The 14,961-nt window shown below is 48.5% G+C and overlaps 1 protein-coding gene across 1 annotated transcript in view; it reads right to left on the bottom strand.

The window, feature by feature from the left end:
• Positions 1–14,961, bottom strand: part of IGDCC4 (immunoglobulin superfamily DCC subclass member 4) — a 732,192-nt gene that overhangs the window by 54,595 nt on the left and 662,636 nt on the right. The window contains exons 14-17 of the mRNA XM_086958027.1: positions 14,179–14,306; positions 4,976–5,146; positions 4,380–4,517; positions 3,808–3,913 (exon numbers count right to left, since the gene is read on the bottom strand). Coding sequence (XP_086814153.1) covers positions 3,808–3,913; positions 4,380–4,517; positions 4,976–5,146; positions 14,179–14,306 — 543 coding nt within the window. The remainder of the gene's footprint in view (positions 1–3,807; positions 3,914–4,379; positions 4,518–4,975; positions 5,147–14,178; positions 14,307–14,961) is intronic.

The following is a 14,961-nucleotide window of genomic DNA, read 5'->3' as shown; positions in this document are numbered from 1 at the left end:
TCTACAAGGTTATTCTCTGTCAGTCAGTGTAAGCTATACTAGTAACTAATTATATATCTACAATAGCTATCGGTTTCTTGCACGTAACTATAAGATTACATAAAGTATAAATCTTCCTGGTGTATAGCTGTAGGATTACACTTTGTGTAACACTTCTTGATGCCAAAATGTGAGACTTGACTTTGTGTAAGTCTTTCTGGTGTATAATCATAATACTACCGGTTATGTAGGAGTCTCTAATTTATCACTTTAGTATTAGGCTTGATGTGCAACTTCACGATTACAAACCGTATAGCTAAACAGTTAATAAAACAAATCTTGATTTTGTATTTGCCAATATTATGAAAAGTAGGGTGCAAGCTGTTGCATCAACTTATCAACTTATGTAATTAGAGAGGGTAATTCAAAAAGTATTCAAGATTTTTGACGTTTCAACATACAATAACTCATCCTACCAAGCATAGCACAGCAGAATAGCAAAACACAGCAAATCATATCATAACATAATTCAACGAAGCCCAACAAAATACCATACCCCAACCCAGTATATCACACTGTGACTTAAAATAACATAGAATAATGCAACACGTCACAATACATTAACATAACAAATGACTCGGCATAGCATGTCAAAGCATGGTATAGTTTAAGTACCTTAACATAGCACAGCATAGCATAGTTTAAGGCAGCATAACAAAATGTCACATAATATACCACCTCAACATACCTCACAACTTAACAGAACACAACCCAACATAAGAGAAGCCGGCACCGGATTCAGATTACATTTCCTGCTGTCTTTACCACAAGTAACTGCGAGGCCGAAATGCAGGACACATCTTGCGTTTGCCTGGCCCTAAATGAATGTTGTGCAGTCAGACAGTGTCCACTATGGGACATCAGTTTTGACACAGTACACATCACTGTGGATGTTGGTCATAGAGGATAACGTGTTTACAGTGAGCGGGGCAGCAGCAGTGGCTTTTAAAGGGAGTTTGGGGAGAGTTGGAGTATCACCATGTGGCATGTGTGTGTTAACAAATAATAAAATAACAGTGTCAACATTAAGCGGACACTCATACCAAGACCAACAACAGGATCTAAATGTGAATAACCATAGAAATGTATGAATCCAATATATTTAATGCCACCATTTTGTCCCCAAACATTAGCTTTCCAGTTTATACAAATACACATACTTTGCTATCAGAAACTGCGGAGAAGGTTCTCTTGTCGCTGTAGGCGGTCACTGATGAAAACAATTTATAGCGGTACTGAGTAATACAAACATAAATCTCTACCTTTATGTGTACAAATCCTCATTGGCCAGTTTTATAGTCCAATCCTAAACTTTTACATTTGCCAAATTATGTGAATTACGCGGAGAAACAATAAAATGTGGCAGATCCTCCCTCTCAAGGATCGGAGACAATCCTGGCAGTAAAGTGCTAGGGTATGCCCTCTGATTCCATTGTAAACATCAAAGATCATCACAAACCATGAGCTGTTCTTGGCTAAATCTCACTGCCTGCTTCTCTTATTGACAGACTGGTGCTCTCCCACATTCCTCCTATTCGCAACACACTGGCCAGTGCTTGCCATTCCTTCTGATAAGTCACCGATTTGGGCTAATTGAATTGCAATTATAGCATGAAGTATGGTAATTAAAATAATTCTGTTATGTGCATTTTTTTAACCGGTTTCTTTTTTGAGTCCTTATGGGTTTTACTGGATCTGCTAATATGATCCTTTAAAGGTACATTCACTCACGAAATGCAGATCGTAATATAATAATTATGCAACTAGACATCATGTCTGTCCTTGGAAAACTGCTACCTTCCTCTTCAGCCTGGGTAAGTTCAATTTCAGATATAACTTATCTCCTATCTTGGTCTAAAAATAGACATTATTATATTAAAAAGACCTTCGACATTCTATTTTGACTATAAGACTGAAGACAGTTGACTGCGGTGTCGGTATCCGGACTGGACCCAAAAAGCCTTGGCAAACGCAATCCACTCGGGAAGAGAAGATGGGCTTCGGTCAGACCAGCAAGGTCTGAGGAGCTTCTCCTTTGCAGGGAAGCTGGAGCAAGCCTGGATCAACCAGGAAAGCAGTTTGGTTTCAAAGGTTTGTCTTCAGGAGGCGTACTAGCCAACGGGCTAGCAACCGGGAAGACGCGTGGAGCTGAAATGCAAGAGCAGGCCCCACGCGGCACTCGTGGAGTGTGGAGGGCTGAGCTTTGAGGCAAATGGTGCTCGGGTCTGGGGCTTCTCGTACCCTAATGCACAACTTCGAGTTACCTCAGGAGTCGATGCAGTTAGAAAAATGCAGGATGTCCAGGGTGTCCGGTCCCTCGTCTCTCGTGTCCTCCATGCGTCTCAGCTTTGCTGTGGATCGGAGTCAGAGAAGTCTGAAAGCCCAGTTCCTGTGTCGCTGAGTCTTCGGGTTCCGGCAGGGAGCATCGACAAAGCAGACTGGCAAGTTACTGATGGTGCCTATTTGCACAGGGTGGTCATTCCTTGACCACAAGGGAGATGTCTTCAGGAGAGCTTGAATCCAGATCCTGGTCATCGTCGACGCCTTCTGGTCCTCGTGGCTTCACCTCTTCACTTGAGATCATCGCAACATCGCCTGGTTCCGTACTGGTTCTTTCCTGGTCACTGGCTAGTGACCCAGACTCTGTCCCCTCTGCTTTCAGGTTCTTCACATCTTCGATCCACCCTTGGATCCACCCGGACACTCTTCCTCTGGCCGCCTGCAGCACTTCTTTGCAGATCTCCATTGAAAGCATCGACGAAACCCGACACCAAAAGGCACCTATGCACCCGGCTTCCCTGGGTGAGGTAACACGAGTACTCCGGTGCTCCCGTGGGTCTTGACTCTTAAAGTGCCCTGGTCTAAAGGGGTTTTGTCGTAGTACATCCGGAAGTGCCCTTAAACAGTAACTTTGTAACTTTTACGTTCTCCATTATAAGTCAATGTTAACTGTGTTCAGACACTGAACGCGTCTCCCGCGGGCCTCCTACTTCCTAACCTTTGGTTGTTTAGTGTAGCCCCAGCGATTCCCTAGGCCGTAGGCCTACTCACTGTTTCTGTCGTGGTTCTTATACCACTTACTTAGTATATGCTTTGTGAGGCCCCTAGGGCATAACTGTATTTGTACAACTTATCGTATGCTAATTGAGTAACTTGTGATGTACTTTTACCTCTGACCTCATAAAGAGTGCAGAGGGGTTGTGTTAGAAATAAATACATATATATTTTATATATATACCTTGTGTGGTGTCCTTTCAGTTGGTATTCAAGGGATTATAATTGGTAAAACAGCTTGCTTCACTTGCTCTCTGAAGTCTTAGCCTAAGACTGCTGGTCCATGCTACCACTAGGATAGCTTGTCTATGAGGTTGACTTTACAACCACCATCAATAAGGGTCGTTTAGACTGGTGCAAGGTGCCCACTAGAATAGTGGACATCATATGCCAGGCTAACTTCTCACAATGCGCACTATATCCGAAAGGAGGAGTCACCTACCTTGTGACTGCAAAGACTTCTTCAAACAAAAACAAAGTGCAAACATCCAGACCCAACACTAGATGGCGATCTATGCTAAAGCATATGATCTACAGCTCATACGCCTAAAACATTTGATTCCTTGCCATACAAGGGAGCCAAAGATGAAATATTCAAGGCCACAGAGGTAACAACTGTTGTGTCCCCTTCATGATTTCCTCGCCTCTTTTCACATTTCATGATCAAATTTGTACTCACTTCACACTCCATACCAGCCTTTCACCCTTGCTTACCTGTGCTTGCTATTGCGGAAGCTGGCACACATACAAAAGAGGATGCACAGCAGCCCGAGGCAAACTCCCACTATGATGCCAGTCACTGAATGGATGTCGAGGACTTCTAGTCGGTAGAGAGAACAGACAAGGGGAGTGGTTAGAATGGGAAAGTGAGACAAGCGGAACTGCACATTGCCTGGGTAGACTGGCCCTGACTGTGTCAGCCTTGATAGCATTCAAACCCATGACCCATTGTTTGGAACAACCTCTGCTGGGGCACTCACCCTACTGAGTTACCTAGTTTGATGGCAGTCAGCACAACTCTTTATTTTCACTAGCTGCACTTACTACATAAGTTGCACATACAGTCTTAATTACTCCTCACTTTTTTGGGGACCACTTCATTTGGAAGCAGACTGGTCAATAGAGAACTTCAGAGGCATGTAATTGGCTCTTTCCCCAGTCATACAGAGGCCCCAGTTTCACTACAGACGAGTCTGCCTCTAATTGAGTGCATGCTCATAATAGTACTCGGTGCCAAATCAGGGGCACAGACTGCCCTTCAAAGGATGGAAATGGAACATCAGTACCTGCAGCCTTGGCCGGCAAAGTTTGGACATCTTTCACAACAGAGAATGGCCCAGTTCCGACACTCGTCTTTGCTCCCATCTTGAAGAAGTACCTTGTTCCACTCTCAAGGCCCCGGATCTCTGTCCTTGAAATATTTCCTGTTTAAAATCAAATGTGAAAAAAAAACCACATTTTCAGGTGTGCAAAGTATCTTAAGGAAAAAGGATGGGAAAGTCAAATTTCTATACAGCCTTGAAATGCATGGACATAAGGAAATCTGGGATGAACAGTGATTGACTACAAGCTTGAAAAATAATGCATCTGCGGTCTGTCAGGTCAAATAAAAATGAGGGTTCAGGAATGTGTGATGGAGCTCAAGTTGCAGGAGCTTACTGTCAGGCACAGGAAGACAATGGTGCAACAAAAGTCAAATTACATGGGTATGGTGTAACAAAAGACGATTCGCATGGAAAAGATGCAACAAAAACCAACACGCATGGGGATGTGTGACAACTCACATAATCATATGGAAGTGCTGAACAATTCTGAAAAGATTTTTGACACTTTCAGCAGGACGTAAACCAGGGTTCTTTTCAAGAGTTCTATTCAAATGTACCTTCTTTGGTCAACTGTGTCCACATATGGTCGGGCTGGGTGCTGTTTGCTACATACAGGATAATGTACTCAACGATGACACCGTTAGGCTCGATGGGGGGCCGCCACACCACCCTGACAGCATATGAGCTGATTGGGTTCACTTGGAGTTCCATGGGTGGAGATGATGGCCCTATAGGAATAAATAAAGATGAGGCATCGTACTGAATTTGAATTAATATCTATATTTTGACTTCATTTAGGAACTACCCCATCAAGCCATTTCTTCAGTGCCAGGTAAAGCTCTTGGAAAGTTTCACTTTTATGGTTTAAATCTCTTTATTAGCATATCAAACATAACAAGGGGAACAGGACGTCCCACTCCTTCAAGACAGCGCGGTACAGACTCTCAAGCCAGCGAATATAATCTTACCAAGTAATTGCTAGGAGCTGGTCAACAAGGTAGTCCACATACAACATGGAAAGTTAAACAACCAACCCCCCCCCCCTGTCCACAAATCATAAGAAGAACGAAAATATAAGGGATAAAAGATTTAGTGTGGTTTGGGTGCCCGCAAGCGTTTGGAGACATGCTGCTCAGGGATTGGCGTGTCCGCCAAGCGAAGGAGTCGCAGGTAGCTGGGGCAGCTCAGTTCCCGAAATTCCCCAGTGAGCAAAGTTAAAAAGGGTCGCCACAACTCAGGAAATTCCTCTCCTCTGCCCGCCAGAGTGAGGGATAACTTCTCCATGCCTAGCACCAGCCATAATCTGTGTAACCAACCCGAGTGAGGGGGGTGCTTGAGGGGATCGCCAATGTGCTAATATGTTCTGTGTGGCCGCCCCTAGGGCGATGGCAATAAGACGGCCCCGCCTACATTTCAGGGGGTACATTAGTGGATTGGGCAGCCCTAGGAGTATATATGCCGGGAAGCATGGGAGTTGGGTGTCTAGATGGGAGTCAATGTCGTCAAGGATTGTAGTCCAGTAAGAATGAAGCCGATCACAGCTCCAGAGTAGGTGCTCTAGGGTGCCTAGTTCCCCGCATCCCCTCCAACAGTGGTCACTAATGCGTGAGTCGAATCGGTGAAGGCGCTCTGGTGTATGATACCAATAGGTGGCGATTTTGGTCAGCGTTTCAGTAAGGCCTGCATGATAGGCTGAGCGTTGGGCCCTATAATATATGCCACTCCATTCCTTGTGAGAGAGTGCCCTCCCCAATTCCCGCTCCCACCGTGCCTTGCCGGCGTTATAGGTGTAAGTGGTCGCTGCAAAGAGATGCCTATATAGGTCGGAGACTAGCTTTTTATCAGAGGAGCGAGGAACCAGCCACTTCTCATAAGGGGTGAGGTATCGTTGCGCTCCAGGCCTAACCTGGGGTTGAAGTGCCCAGTGTCGCACCTGCAGATAAGGCAACCTGTCCCCCCTCAGAAACGCCATATTCCTCTAATTTGCGGGAACGGGAGAATGCCATCGAGGTTAAATAGGTGCCCCAGAAACCGTCAAGAAGAGAGCCGCCAGTTCGCAAATGCTTTAGGGTCCAGTCCTGGGGTGAAATCAGGATTGTTGAACAGTGAGGTCAATGGGGAAGGAAAGGACGTCAACTCGTGCTTGGTGGCGGTGCGGTCCCAGGCCTCTAAAATAGTGCCTGTGATGTAAGATGCATACAGGTTGGGCGGCCGGTGATGTCTCAAGAGGAAGGGGATCCCTTGTAAAGGCATACCCGCCACTGCCTGGACCTGAAACAGCCAGTGCTTTTCCGACTCCAAACGGTGCCACTCCACCAGGTAGCGAATCTGCGCCGTGTAGAATTAAAGTTGCAAATCAGGCACCCCAACTCCACCGTGTTCCGGAGGGAGGACTGCAATGGCCTGCTTGAAGCGCGGTTTACGGACTTGCCAGATAAAACGTGCCAACTCGGACTGGGTCTGTTAGATCCAGCCCGCTGGTGGGCGTAAGGGAAGGGCCTGGAACAAGTACAGAATCTGGGGGAGGAGCGAGATTTTAATAGCTGAGATCCTCCCCAGCCAGGAGAGGTAATGGTGATTCCATCTCTGGAGTGCCCTGCGGATTTGCGTGCGGAGCTTGCTGTAGTTCGCAGCGACGGTGGCAGGGATGGTGGGGCCCAAAAGTACCCCCAAATATGGAACCGTGGAGTCGGACCACTGAACAAGATACTCCTCCTGGACATAGGCAAGAGTCGTATCGGACAGGGAGATGTTGAGAGCGATCGATTTATCGGCATTGATCTTGAACCCGGATGCTTGGGGGAAGCAGTGCAATTCAATAAATAGAGCTCGAAGTGATTGGACGGGGTCGGTAAGGGAGAGCAAAATATCATCTGCGTATAAGCTAATCTAGTGAATATCCCTCCTGAATTTAATCCCTGCAATGAGAGTGTGGTGTCTAATTCTCTGGGCTAGCAGCTCCATGTACAGTGCAAATAAGATGAGGGAAAGAGGGCACATCTGTCGGGTCCCCCTACCGATAGGGAGACGGGAAGATGTGTGGCCATTGACGCACACTGTGGCGTTAGGTAAACGATAGCAATTAATTAGGCGGGTGCGCAGAATTTCCCCAAGGCCGAACTGATGTAAGACTTGCTCCAGATAAGGCCAATGGACCCTATCAAAAGCCTTCTCTGCGTCTATAGCTAGCAGCAGGCAATCCCGCCGCACACGCGACGCCACTTCTATGAGGTGCAGGACCCTCTTGGTATTATCGCTGGTTTGATGCTGTGTGATGAAGCCGGCCTGATCCGGCTCCACCAGTTGTGTCATATAAGGAGCCAGCCGCCCCACCAAAATGCTTGTGTACAGTTAGATGTCGATATTAAGAAGAGAAATCGGCCGGTATGCGCTACAACTGGTTGCATCTTTCCTGGGCTTCGGAATAACAGTTATCGAAGCTTCTAGCATCTCTTCTGGGATAGCCCAGGGTTGAGCGAAGGAATTAAAAGATCCCGAAGCAGCGGAGCCAAAAGGTGGCAGAAAGTTTTATAAAAGGCTGCCAAGTAGCCATCCGGGCCAGGAGATTTCCCTAACTTGAGGCGCAAAATGGCTGTGATGATCTCCTCCAGTCCGATCTCCCTGTCTAAGAGTGCCGCCCGAGCGGGATTTAGTGAGGGAAGCTGTGCCCCTTCCAGGTATTCCAGGCCATAATGCACATCGAGGGAATCGCCCGCGTAGAGTGTGGCATAAAAGGCATGGAAGGCCTCTGCTATGGCTGTGTCGTCCGATACTAGGTCACCCTTCGCCAAACGAATGACCTGCACCCCTTGCCTCTGACGTTGTTCACGGAGCTTATGGCTTAGGAGGCGACCACATCTGTCTCCCCCGGTATAGTAAGCGTGGCGTAGGCGGAGAGTAGCGTATTCTGCCTTGTCTTGATCTAGTGCGGCTAGTTGTTTCCCCACCGTGCACAGTTGGCGCCATGCCCTGGCTGCCCCCGTGCGCTGGTGCATCTGCTCCAGCTCGGCTACCCGCTGTGTTAGTTTTGATTGTTTCAGCGCCCGCTCTTTGTTGTTGGCGGCGAAAATGGCGATAAATTTGCCCCGCAAAACAGCTTTGAGGGCCGACCATTGCGTTGCCATAGAGGTCACAAGTGTTCGCATTATGGGCTAGAAACTGCGTGATGGCCATTTTAATTTGGTCCACAGTAGTTGGCTGATGTAAAAGGGAGACGCGATAGCTCCAATGCCGCTGTGGTGCAGGGGCAGGGGAGAGCAGAAAGGTGGCAACGACTGGGGAATGATACAACAATGACGCAGGGAGAAGGTCGGCTTTCGTTGCTAGTGTCACTAGCGGTGAGGAGCATAGGAAGTAGTCCAGCCTAGAATAAGTCTTATGGGCCCCTGAGTAATAGGTGTAGGACCTGCTATGGGGGTGGATGTGTCTCCACAGGCCAACAAGGCCTAAGTCCCGGAGGTGTGCCAGACCTGACTTAGAGAGAGCCCCTCCTTGACCCATTCGTTGGCAGGAGCAGTCGGTCAGATTGTGGAAAACAAGATTAAGGTCACTCCCCAGGAGTATGTGTCTTTCATAGTTAGCTCTGGTGGCCATTAGTGCTTTATGGAGGAAGCCATCCTGACCCTCGTTAGGGGCATACACTGAACCCACAACAATGGATTGACCCGCCACCAGGAATCGATACGTAAGTAGGCGTCTCTTGATCTCCACCTCCCGCTGGACCACCTTGCCCCGGAATGATCGGGAAACCAGTATCGCCACCCTGGCGGACTTAGTAGAAAGGGAGGAGAAGAGCTGATTAGGGAAAGCTCAGGACTTCATCCGGTGTGGGTCTTTATATAACAGATGAGTCTACTGCAGAAGGCAGATGTCTGCTGCAGAGTGCTCCAAAAGGGACAGCACCGCTCGCCGTTTGAAGGGATTATTCAGGCCCCGAAAATTGAGTGTTAAAATCTTAAGCCTCAGGTGCGTCATCTAGAGTCTGGGATATGGCCATTTAGCTCTGGGTGCCACCCGCGGGCTGGATGCCAAAAGGAGGAGAGACGACAGCGTCTCAAGGTAGAGTGCTCTAACGGAAAAGAAAAGTGTGGACAGGGGAACCCACCCCACCAACTACTAAAGGAAGAAACCCAAAAAGTGACCAATAACCCTACCGCCCAAATACCCCCTGGACCCACCCTCAACCCCGCATAGATTACAACAGATCCTGGAAACAAAGACCCGATTCTGAAAAGGAGGAGGATCCCAAAACCCAGCCCAGTATGTACCCCCCCACACTAACCGCAACATCCCAGAAACAGAAAAGGTCCCCATGTAAAGTCTGTCGCCCTAGGGCGACCAGTAGAAACAACCAAGTTGGGAACATGGTCCATCAGCAGAAAAGAAAAAGGAAAAAACCCCACCGCCAACCGCCGACCCAGCCCTGCATAGATGCTTCAGCAGAAAGCCAGAGATGCATCTCTGCCAAATTCTCACGTGCCCTCTGAGTTCTTGTCTAAGAGGGCCACCGTTGCAGTCACCAGGGCATCTTGTTGACTCTGCACTATTTCGGAAGCAGGTGGCTTCCGGTGACGTCGCTTCCTGGTTTGTCGCTGCCAGCCAGATGAGGATGTCATGGATTTCATGCTCGCATCTTCAGTGGCCTCTTCGGCGCTCGGGGGCGTCAAGCCCAACAGACGATAGGCGTCCTCCAGCGAGCGAAGCTGGTGGATTTAATTGTTGAGTCGGAAGATGAGGCGAAAGTTGTGTCCCCAGGAATAGGATATCCCCTGCTGTCTCAAGTGATCAGTCACAGGTCGGAACTGCTTGCGCCTCTGTAGTGTAATTAACTCTAAATCTTGGTATAGTACCGGTGAGTGGCCCTGGAAGGAGATTGGGTGAAAGGCTCTCGCTTTAGAAAGAATGAGTTCCTTTGTATTGAAGTCCTGCACGCAGACCTAGATATCCGCAGGTGGAGCCTGGGGGCCACCGGGCAGGCACACTCTGTGCGCCCGGTCTAAGACGACTTTTGCTGAGTGAGAGTCACCCAAGATGTGCCGGAAAAGACCAGAGGTATCGTCAGTGGGCTTCACCCCTCGAATGCGAATGTTATGCCTTCGGGACCGATTTTCAATATCTTCTAAGTGTAGCTGCATGTCCATATTCTGATCTTGAAGCCAGATGACTTCCTACTGGATGGTTGACAGGTCCGCCACAGTGGTGTCACTGTTCTCCTCGAGTGTGGCTACCCGTTCACCGATGGAGTCCACCTCTGGGCGTACTTCCTTGAACTCCGAGGCAAATTCGTTTTTCACCATATGGAATTCCCCGCGCAAGGTGAGGAAAAGCGACTCCAAAAAGGCCTTTGTTAAAGGTTCGTCCCCAGAGGCAGCTGGCGGTTTGGATGTCGCTGTTTCTGAGCCCGCCGTAGCCATGTCTGGCATGGACTGAGCGCGGCCGAAGATGTCTTCAAGGTTTTCACCTTCACGCCTTGTACATGCTCCTGTATGGCTCACAATATCTGGGCAGGCGGACTGAATCATCCAGCCGGGCCTAGGATCACCCACGGGGCACCCACCTGTAGAAGCGCTCCCCCGACGATGGAGGCACAGAGAGAGGTGTGGAGAAAGGTGCTGGAATGTGCGAAGAAGCGCCAGAAGCTGGTCCCAATGCTATCGCCCCCTAGGGCGGGCGTAGGGGTGCAAGGACCGTCGATGTAAGTCCGAAAAACCGGCTAGGGCAGCACTCCCGAGTAATGTGAGGCCTCCATAATCCGGGGCCGGTACAGCAGAGGGCAGTATGTGAGCCCAAGTCTAGGCGAACCGGTCCCCTCCACTCCGACTCCGGCCAGATCCCAGCGTTCGAGGTGCCACGAAGCCAAGGTCTTTAGTCTCGCGCCAGGCCTGCAGGTGCTGCGCGTCTCTCGTCCTCCCTACCCCGAGCCGGGGATCTATGCGACATGGCCCTCCGTTATCGAGGGCCGGCAGCAGAACTCAACCAGTGCTCAGGGGGCCGCAGGAAGGCCCCTCTCCAGGCCGTAAACGTCGCTGAGGAGACCCGGGCTGAAGCCACTCGCGCCTGTCGCTGAGTGTAGCAAAACGTCTCTGAAGCTGTCCTCCACTAGCTAGTCACCCCCCGCTGTTCCGCGGGCAGAGAGGCGATGGTATGAAGCTCCCCTGTAGCCCCCACCAGGCCGGGGATCTGCGTGCCTTACGGCATCAGGCCCGCACGCAGCACTCAGCCCAGGTCCGGCCGGGGGGCCGCCCGCAGAATCAGCAGGCAGAACCTCTTGTGGACCCCCAGGTGCGGCCCACGTGTCGCCCAGCCAGACCCCAAGGGTAAAGGCCCAGGCAGAAAGAGCCCCACCCGGGAAACAGTGCTGGCCACAGCGGGCGCACCCCACCACCGGGCCCCCTCACAGCCCACAAGCGATCTCAGAGGCCCTGGTGCTTTCGCAAGGAGCCACCGCCTCCACCATCCACAGGGCCGGCCAGGGCGCACGCAAGGCCGGTGCTCGAGTTAGCCCGGCATACCGGGCAAGGCCGTAGTTCTCTACGTACGGTCCACTCAGCGCGGCAACAGCATCAGCTCGGGGTCGCTTCTCCACCTCTCAGGTGCCCGGCCAGATGGAGGTCCCGGGGCAAGAGTAGGCAGGCAGCCAGGAAGGGGTTAGCTGGCCACGGTGTCCGCCGAACGGCACAGCGTTGTCGGAGCAGCCCGGCAATGGCGGGCGGGTGCACTCACTGTGTCCCGCATTCCTAGCGCCGCCAAAAGTCCGGCCGGGGGCCGAAAATGATTCGCTGAGCACCTCGGGGGCTCACCGCACCGAACCTCACGCCAGGCAAGTCCCAGGGGAGCCGTGCTGCGATGTGCTAGGCGAGCGGTATGCAGGAGAGGAAGAATTAGCGTCCTACCACGCCGCCATCTTGACCACGCCCCGAAAGTTTCACTTTTATATTAAAGGCATCAAGAATTGCAATGTTCAGCAGAAAAATACATACCCTATGATCGATATACACAGGCCGACTGAAGCCTGTTATGAGATATTTCTACCCAGAATACGGCAACCTGTAGACACTGAAAAGCGCCTCTCAAATCCCAAGCCAGTTTCACCAGGGTCATATTAGCATGACAATGTCTCGTTTCAACTGCATATTATAAAAGTTTTTTTCATGCATTCGACTTTACCATAGAAACTGGCTCCAAAGAGTTATATTTCTGACAGACATTTTATAAGTGACTGGTTGTTTTCTTCCTGGAATTGTATCCATTGAGAACAGAGTAACTGCAATCCAGGTAAGTACAAGCAGTGAAGAAATTGCTTGGGGGCGAAGAGATTAGAAGCTTTATGTGGGTGGCCCCAAGAAGGCAAGTCCCACAGTCTGAAATGTCAGTTTTCTTCAGTGGGAATTCTCACAGGAAAATGCAATCCAAGTACTTGTTTCTAATGCGTCCAAAACGATCCCTTGAACAAATGAGAAACATTTCATCATAGGTGCAGGAACAACTTTCAGAGGGAGGGTGCTGCTATCTATGTTGCGTTAATTAAGGCGTAGGGTTTGTGAAAAATCCAAGTGTCACACAAACGACAAGTCTAGCAAATGAGCAATGCTCATTTACCATGAGGGTGATAAGGGTGTAGTATATAGACGGTGGTGCATTGTAGAGCAGACTGTCGCAAATATATTACTGAAGTACGGAGTGGTGACACAGTATCATTTACACTGTGATTTACAGACAGCACATTTGTCATTGTAACAGCCACCAAATTTGCCCATACAAGCAGTTTTTCTGATAAAAGTGCACAGTGCTCCAATGAGTGGAAATTGGGTATCGGCAAATTTTTGTCCTGTGCGCATCACCATGTAAAGTTCATGATCTTTTTAAACCTATTAAAATCTTTGTTTCCATTATACTTCATAATTACAAAAAATCGGCTTAATTTATGCTTTCATATCTGCTAATATACTTTGAAATATTTGAACGGCTCATTTACAGATATTTAAATTGTTATTTAGAAATGTGACATCCTACAGCCTTTCCTTTCACACTCCATGTACCGAGGTATTCTCACATAGTACACGTTACAAAACTCTCCTGATTTGTAGCCAGAGAAAGAAACGCAAACACAAATCTACATGTTGAAAGAATAAACAACAATTTGTAAGAAGATATAACCTGACATTTGACCTCTATCATTAAACGCATAGCAAAGCTGACAAGATACAACAAAGCGCATTGCCATTTTTAGAGTTCATTCACCTTGTGAACTCCAGCATGGTTATTTGGGGGTTGCTGCAGCCCCCCTTGCACCCCTATTTCCACTGCCTATAGTTTTCATCTGTTTCTCTAAGTAAAGAATATCTCTTTTAGCTTCCCCACCAAATTGAATGCAGAGGAGAAATATATAATCAAAAATGTTGTTGACATCCAATGTATCTTCAAATAGAAAATACAAATTAGTTAACCCTACATTTTCATTCTTAATTGTTAATCAAAATGATGTTGCCACTGTGAAATGAATGTTATAATACAACTGTTGCTGCTTCAGATAAATGGAAGATACACTGAACTGTTTTGGGCTGAAACATTTACTTTAGGAATTCCTACAAGGTATTTTTAAAATAGGTGGGAAAGTTTCTATCCTTACCAGGCACCGGATCAGTCAAACCAACCAAGTACTCACCACCATCCACAGCTCCCGTGCTCTGCCCCCGCCATGGGCATGTGAGCGCAGAACCCTACAAGCCGCGATTAAATCTACACATGCCATATTACTCACTATCTGGAAGGGTGACCTGCTCCACAACGCTGCTGAAGGGCCCGTCAACGCCAAGCCCATTTGACTGCACCGCAAACTCGTACTTTGTGTAAGGCTTCAATCCGCTGATCAGGATACCTTCTGCCGTGCTGCAGAATGAAAAACAAAACAAATGTTTGCAGTTTGATGAGTCAGGGTCACTGCTAGGAATGGAGGTTTCTAAACTTTCATGTTTTAAGTAAATACACAAGAAGTCCAAACTGGCTTTGCGTATGCATTCATTTCACAAACTGTTGTTGTGAGCAGGCAACAGCATGAGAAATTAAGCTAACTTTCTAGTGCAAAGGTGTATTTCACTATTATCCACAGGATGATTTCCAGTTTGTGAAACTTGTTAGAATTCTATCACAACACAGAGGAGCTGGGGGCACATCAATGTGTGTTGCGATAAGTTGGAAGCATGTGGCACAACTGTAGGTGCACAGGAACAGTGTGACGAGCCTGTGTTCGACAACAAGCATATGCTTCAGGAACCAAGCAGTGCAGTCTAGGGCCTTACTGGAAGCAGGCAATTGGTGATAATCTCATTTCTGCTCATGGTCTGGCACCCACAGGTTCCAGACCTATATCCAGGCTCTGTGCAATGCTACATATACCATGTTCGCCCTGGTTGGTCTTCCCAGTCTATTAGAGGCGATAAGAAGGGTTGTATACGCAGCATGGCCGTCTTTAAGTAGCATTTTGACACAATTTAGTGGCGATGAGGAAGAGAAAGGAGGTGAGCTCATGACCCTACCACAAGCC

The sequence above is a fragment of the Lissotriton vulgaris genome, chromosome 2_1, assembly GCF_964263255.1.
Source record: "Lissotriton vulgaris chromosome 2_1, aLisVul1.2, whole genome shotgun sequence".
NCBI lineage: Eukaryota > Metazoa > Chordata > Amphibia > Caudata > Salamandridae > Lissotriton > Lissotriton vulgaris.
This window is presented reverse-complemented; position numbering and strand designations above follow the sequence as displayed.